Source organism: Hemiscyllium ocellatum, chromosome 4 (genome assembly GCF_020745735.1).
Source record: "Hemiscyllium ocellatum isolate sHemOce1 chromosome 4, sHemOce1.pat.X.cur, whole genome shotgun sequence".
In the NCBI taxonomy this organism is placed as follows: domain Eukaryota; kingdom Metazoa; phylum Chordata; class Chondrichthyes; order Orectolobiformes; family Hemiscylliidae; genus Hemiscyllium; species Hemiscyllium ocellatum.
In genome coordinates, this window is record NC_083404.1 from 88,174,310 (window position 1) to 88,182,245 (window position 7,936).

At 38.2% G+C, this 7,936-nt stretch overlaps 1 protein-coding gene across 1 annotated transcript in view; it reads right to left on the bottom strand.

Annotated features, from left to right (window-relative positions):
* The window catches only part of LOC132814831 (tyrosine-protein kinase Yes), a 79,196-nt gene that overhangs the window by 49,006 nt on the left and 22,254 nt on the right, over positions 1–7,936 (bottom strand). The window contains exon 2 of the mRNA XM_060823602.1: positions 3,490–3,762. Within this exon, the coding sequence (XP_060679585.1) occupies positions 3,490–3,754 (265 nt within the window). The 5' untranslated portion in view covers positions 3,755–3,762. The remainder of the gene's footprint in view (positions 1–3,489; positions 3,763–7,936) is intronic.

The following is a 7,936-nucleotide window of genomic DNA, read 5'->3' on the forward strand; positions in this document are numbered from 1 at the left end:
ATAGTGAGGATAACAGCGTTAGGAGGAGATAGATGGACTGGTCAGATGGGCTTAACAGTGGCAAATGGAATTCAATCCAAACAAGTGCAAGATGATCTACTTGGGCAGGACAAACAAGGCAAGAAAATACATGATGGATGGTCAGATCCCGGAAAGCACCAAGAATCAGAGGAACCTTGGTGTGTATGCTTACCAGTCCCCTTAGGTAGCAGAACAGATAGATAAAATAATTAAGGTGCCAAGTGGAATACTTGCCGTTATTAGCCTAGCATAGAGTTTGAGAGGGAGCCTGTGCTGAAACAGTACAAAACATTGGTTGAGTCATAGCTAAAGTACTGTTTGCAGCTCTAAAATCCACAATACGATCACATTGGAGAGGGTGCAGAGGAGATATACCAGGACTTTCCCTGGGCCGAAGAATTTTAGTTATGAGAAAAGATTGGACAGACTGGGATTGTTTTCCTTGGCGCAGAGGAGATTGAGAGGAGACATGGTTAGGATGTATAAAATTATGAGGAGCATAGACTGGCAGTCAGGAAGAAAAATTTCCCTTGATGGAGGGATTAATGATCAGAGTGATAGATTTAAGGGAAGGTTCAGGAGGCTTAGAGGGGATGAGAGAAAAACATTTTTCATTGAAAGGGTGGTGGGGATCTGGAACTCATTTCCTGTACAATACTTCTGTTAAATTCAACTGCGTATGTTGAACAGACTATTTGGCTTAGCCCTGAAGGAAACAAGAGTCTAATTTTAAAACTAACTGCACAGGGCTATAATCCAATAGGTTTACTTGGAAGCACTAACTTTTGGAGCGATGGTGGTTGTGGAGTATAAGATCATAAGTCATAGAATTTATAGCAGAACTTTACAGTGTGATGTAACTGAAATTATATGTTGAAAAAGACTTGGACTGCTTGTAAGTCGCTCATTTTTAGAATTAACATGTTGGTTTCAGTTCTTTCATATGTAAATCGCAGAACTTTTTAAAAATTACATTCTCAAGTGAAGTGAACTTTAACAACTGACTTGAGTGTATAACTTTTAAAAAGTTCTGCGATTTACATATGAAAGAACTGAAACCAACGTGCTCAATCTAAAAGATCAGACTTAAACAATCCAGGTCTTTTTCAACATATAATTTCAGTTACATCACACTGTAAACTTTTGCTATAAATTCTATGACTTATGATCTTATTCTCCACAATCACCTGATGAAGGAGCAGCGCTCTGAAAGCTAGTGCTTCCAAATAAACTTGTTGGATTATAACCTGGTGTTATGAGATTTTTAACTTGAATTTTTTAACCTCAGTCCAACACTGGCACCTCCAAATCAAGAATCTAATTCCTTACCTACAATAACAAATACACTAAGGTAGTGATCATAAAAAGGAACCAGTGTTATAGCCAGGAATACTGCTTTAATGATTTATCAAGATTTGAATTTTTGATCATTTTGGTTTACACGAAGGATTTGGGATGGAGTTATCATCAATGAGCATTTTTCTTCAAAAAAGATAATTTATAAGAAGCTAATTTTAAAAAGTCTGCAGAAGTAAACATAAGGTTTTATGTATTAATTAACTATCCTTAATGTCCACAATAATGGGGACCATTAAGCAATTATTTTTTTCTGATGGCCTAACAAAAAAACACACCTGTTACAGTAGGAATAATTCCATTCATGTGAACCCAGGATGGCTGCTGAGAATATACTCTTGGAAGAAGTGGTAGGTCTGTTTGGTTGACAAGCCTACTGGCGAATATCTGAACAAAGAAGTCGGAGGCCCCACCCTTCCACTTCCTGTGAATACTCAAGAATATAGGAGAAAGAGAGACAAATGGACAGACAGTGAGGTTTCAAATTGGGAGACTTTAAGGTGCAGTTCTGTGCTAGAGCTGTAAGCTAAGATAAAGGTGAGCTTCTGAAGATAGCAGTTCTAGAGAAAGAAAAGCAATACCAAAATCAAGTTAGCTAGCGCACACAGTTGGGTGCATTATTTATTAAGATTTCTGAGAACAGAGATCGAGTGAATAAATGGGATTTGCTTTAACAATGTCTTTGTAAATTCACTAGCTGCACGAAATAACTTGCCCATATGCATCACATCTTATCTCACTAGCATACAATAAAACAAAGAATTGCCAAGGCTGGAGCTCAAACAAAAGAAATAAATTGCTGGAGAAACCAGCACTTCATCACCATGCCCAAAACATTTGTCCCACATGTAAGAAGCAAAGCTCAAAATATTTTTTATCACACTTATACCTGTAGCTATCATGCTTTTAGCTTGTGTGTAAACACTGAGGCAGCTAAATTTCAAGTCAAATGAAAACTCAGCCAAGAACATAAAATCACAAGTGAAAACAAAAGCCATGATGGAAGTCTTCGTTCAAAAGAGGTCTACAGCATAGAAAAAAAAAGCCCTTTTGAGTTGGCACCAGCCAAAAGTAAGCACATAACCGTTCTAATCCCATTTTCCAGCACTTAGCCTATTATTGTGTATGCCTTTGCATTGCAACAGTACATTTAAATATGACATAAATGTTGAGGGATTTTGCCTCTACCACTCTGACAGAATTCCACTATACCTTGATTTTAAAAAAAGTTATAAATCTCAAATCTTGTCCTCCCTCATTGCTTTCATCTATACATCTGCTTCCTTGCTTTATGCTGCCCAAATGTGAAAGACATAATGAAATTGTGGCAATTGCACTTTTTTAAAAATATAAATTTCTACAAGGCAAAAATGCACCTCGATGTTTGATCAACTTGTAAGTCTAAAATCCATTCCAAAGGAATTTTGGGACCTGACACTTGTTTGCATCTCACTCTTGAAGTGCACAGCTTGCAACTCTACAGCTAAACTTACATCTATGGTTTGATTATCCAAAGGAATCTTCTGAACTTCACAACTAATGATCATTAATACATCCATCAGATTTTTCTTCTCAAAGTTCTATTATTCAGAGATACAAGGTTTTGCCCCCGCGGGCGGCACGGTGGCACAGTGGTTAGCACTGCTGCCTCACAGCGCCTGTAGACCCGGGTTCAGTTCCCGACTCAGGCGACTGACTGTGTGGAGTTTGCACGTTCTCCCCGTGTCTGCGTGGGTTTCCTCCGGGTGCTCCGGTTTCCTCCCACAGTCACAAAGATGTGCGGGTCAGGTGAATTGGCCAAGCTAAATTGCCCGTAGTGTTAGGTAAGGGGTAAATGTAAGGGTATGGGTGGGTTGCGCTTCGGCGCGTCGGTGTGGACTTGTTGGGCCGAAGGGCCTGTTTCCACACTAAGTCTAATCTAAAAATGCAGAGTATCTGCAGACCCTGGCAAACTCCCATAAATGGAACTTTAAAACACTTCAGCCATTTGTAGAAATCTAACAAATTATTTTGCGATATTAAGTCATTGTAGCATGAGAATCTGTCTGCAAATGGTTGCATGATAATGTAGAGAAGCAGATCATTTTCTCAAAAGTTGGTGCTGTAACTCACCTGTAACACCACTTGGGTACTGACTGGGGACAACTGTAAATGATGAAGAGGCCCCTCCAAAAGGCGCCATACCAGCGGACCCACCAAATGGTGCCATGGAATGCTTGTTGAAATTACCAGATGGTCCTTTTGATGCTGGTGACTGTGTTAGCTGGGTGGGATCAGGACCATACTGAGTAATGTGTGTACCAACAGTTCCAGTAGCATCACCTGGTCTGTATTTCATAGCCGGCTCTTTGTCCTCCTTGCTCTTTATGCAACCCATAGTTGAAGCTGCAAATAAATAAAACTTATCAGCATACATGGTAAAACCGATATCCACACTGCCTTTAAATACCAAATGCATAGGCAAAAACAGAATATAGAAATACAACTAATTTAAACATTTTACAACTAGTTGAAAGGGAAAAGTCACATGGTGTGCAAACAATGCACTTGCCTGTTTTCACAGCACCAAAAGAGGTTGTAAACATAAGATTAAACCAACTGGTTTGAGGTGAAGTACATAACAACTAAAATTACAGTATTTTGATACTTAATAGACAATAAAAATCCTTCACCAGACTACCAGGTTTGAAGGGTGAAGCACTGAGGCTCAAGTTCCCACATTTCCAAACTTTGATCACAACCATGATGAAGGACATCACTAAGACTGAGCAATGGTTAGTAGATATTGATACATCAGATCAGACTAGAGGATCAGATAAACGAACTAAGTACAAAAACAGGTACAACAGGTAAGAGGGCAAATAGAACTCTGGCACTTATTGCTAAAAGAATGGAGTATAAAAGTAGGAAAATGTTATTGCAGTTGTAGAAGGCATTGATGTAACTGCATCTGGAGTATTAAATGGTGGAGGGGCTGAATTGCTGCCTCTTGCTCCTAATTCACGTACGATGTTTAAAAGGCCAAGAAACCACTCAATTTTGTAGAAATGTTTAGATTTTTGTGCAAATAAGTTTTGATTTTGTGAGTATAGCAGCGTTCACATTGTACATGGTGAACATTTTTTGTAATGGTGGGTAATAAATATTATTTATGAAATTTATACTTGATTTTCCCCAACTCCAAGGTACTTTTTAATTTAAATAGCCTCATTACTGACTGTGGAATAAGTACACAGCATTCTATTCTTATAAAAATGGCTACTGTGAACTGATAAAACTTAACAGTGGGCAGATTTGTTACGTACATAACATTGAACATGACCATTTACGAAAATGTATAAAACAGACTCTCCCATATTGACTTGACATAAAATCTAAATGCCTCCATTTACTCATTAACTCTTCTTATACCTTTAGATCCATGCATCAAATGAAACTTGCAAAATTAGCTGCCCAAGTTTCAGAAGGGAAGTTTCCTTAATTACCACTCACCATACAGCAATCTCAGCTGTTGGTGGAAATCAACTAAACTTTGTTAATTACCAAAGCTTTAGAATGAACTCCTGTTGCTTCCTCCTGAAGAGAGGATACTTGCTTGCCCTTTAAGACAGCAGAATTCAATTGACATGTAAACCTAGTAGTTTAACCAACTTAAAAAGAACCATACATGAACTTCAGTTTATCAGTGTTCAGCTAGCTCTGTGACATCAAAGACTGAAGCTTATCTCCACAAATATTCCAACACCAAAGACTAGTTCTGAAGAGTCATACCAGATTTAAAAACATCATCTAAATTAATTGTTTACTATCTCTACAAATGCTGTCAAACCTGCCAAGGGCTTCTGCCTGAAACATCAATTTCCCTGCTCCTTGGATGCTGTCTGATCTGCTGTGTTGTTTCAGCACCACTTTAATCTTGACCCTAAACTCCAGCATCTGCAGTACCCACATTCACCTTGCTCTATTTGAATAACCCTTGAACAGATAGCAACTCCAATGATGCATCATTTCCTCAGCGTAGATAGCGATCGCTATTTTGGACTTGTAAAAATAGAGAAACTGCAGGTGTTCATCATAAATTTGTGAAAATGACAGCAACTACTGCACAGGAAAGTCAAACTGTTAAGGTCCTTAGTCCTCAGATTTATAGGGTCAACATCTATCTCAATATTTTACTTTAGATGACCTTCTTAACAATTATTGTGACTATGTAAGTGGCAGACAGAGTACAACGTGGGAAAGAGTACTGTCATGTACTTTATTTAGAAGAATACAAGCATGTGACTATTTTCTATATGAGGAGAAAATTCAGAAGTCTGAAGTGCAAAGAGACTTAGGAGTTTTAGTCCAAGATTCTCTCATGGTAAACTTGCAGGTTAAGTCATAGTTAAGAAGGCAAGTGCAATGATGGCATTTACTTTGTGAAAACTTGAATATAAAAGCAGGGATGTACTCCTGAAGCTCTAGAAGGCTCTGGTCAGACTACATTTGGAGTATTGTGTGCAGATTTGGTCCCCACATCTCAGCAAGGATGTACTGGCTCTGGAGTGGATTCAGAGAAGGTTCACAATAATGGTCCTCGAAATGAAAAGCTTAACAGATGAGGAACTTTGGAGGACTATGGGATGATACTCAATGAAATTTAAAAGGATGAGAGCGCATTCTAATTGAAGCTTACAGAATACTGAATGACCTGGACAGCGTGGATGTTGGGAAGATGTTTCCATCGGTAGGAGAGACAAGGACACAAGGGTGCATCCTGAGAGTAAAGGGAAGACCTTGTAGAAACTTCTTCAATCAGAGGGTTGTGAACTTATGGAATTCATTGCCACAGAAGGCTATGGATGCCAGGTCATGGAGCATAGTTAAGATGGACATAGATAGGCTCTTGGTGAACAAGGGGATCAAGGGTTACGAGGAGAATGGGGTTGAGAAACTTTTCAGCCATGACTGAATAATGGAGAAGACTTGATGGGCTGAATGGCCTAAATTTCTGCTCCTACTTCTTATATACTTGCTTTTGGCCAATATCTTTTAACACCGTTACTTAACGAAATCTTTATGTATGTCTGATTTAACAACTACTCCAGCATTAGCTGCTACTTGTGAAATAGAGCTCTAAACTTCTCCCACATTGTGCATTGAAGTGCTTCCTAAGATCTTTCCTGAACAGTTAGGTCCTAGGTTTTAGACTATGCCCTCTAGTATTACTTTCTTTTAGATAGCTAACTTTAGCTTTCAAAAAAAAAGTGGGTCCCTAGAATTACTGACATTCGCACAGTGTCTGATCAACCAAAATTCGAAAGCCACTGCTTTGATGATGAGCTGATGAGTCTTAAGTTCAATAATTTCCCTAACATTAAAGGCAAATCATTAATGCAAATAGAAGAGGCGGCAAGAGAGGGGTTGTTAATCATGAATGATTAAAAGAATTAAAGCCATTCCAAGTTAACAGGCTGCAGGTCCAGTGAATGACTTTTTAACCTAACTTTTAGGCCATTGTACGTTAGATAATTGGATAGCTCACATCTTTTTAATGCCAAACTTTTAAAAAAAATATTCAAATCAGGTTTCATCTACAATGGAAAAATTAAAACTTCTATTCTAAATAGTACCAGAAAAAAGAAACATGGCAGCAAAAGGCAATGCAGGGGACAGAACAGAATGCTCCATTGCCATGCCCATTAAAACTACTACATGTGGTTGTGAAACCCACGCATCCTGCTCACCTGATGGCAGAAACAGTCAAAAGCCAGGAATAGAAGTTTTCCTACTCTGTTATGGGATTATGGAAAAAAAAACATCCAAGTATATTTAACTTTCACCTAGGCTTCACCAACCCCAGACAGCTGAGATGTACATCTCGTTTTTCAGTCAGCTGTTTGAAATTCAAAACAGGTTCTTTTCACTTCTACACTATGGCTGCTGACAGCAAGGTCAACACAGCTGTGGTCTCAGTCGAAGTCTCAGTGGGATGAAGAACAAATTAAATTTCAAAATTGGTTTGGCATAATTGCAAAACCAGCTATTTTAAAAATACAATTTTGTGCTTTGATGGGAGAAACATTACCTGTAATACCATTTGACACCATCAGCTGATATAGCTATTTGTCAAAATAAGCATTCAAAAAGATTCAATGGTCCTTCATAATGAATGCAATGTGCCTGAAGGTAAAAATCTTTGCAACTCGTCCTGACAATTTTCCAATATCGTTTGCTGCTAAAGGTGGTCTTTTGGTAGTTAAAAACATTTTTTTTAAAAAAAGATACTAGTCTTTAAAAGATTAACAAGTTCAATGTGAATCCAAATTAATTCTATTTCAAAGTTAACAGGTTTAAATTTAATCCAAATTAATTTCAGCTCTCTCTAAATAGACAGGTCATCAAATTGCGGGGTGGGGGGTGGGTGGGAACAAGCTAAGGAAATGACTTTTGCATAATCACTTTATTAGCATTTGTCTCAAATTACTGGTAACTGTATTGAACTACAGCTGTCATGTCTAGTTCAAGGAAATTCATGATGTGGCGGAATCACAGCATCAAATTACAGTCCAACAGG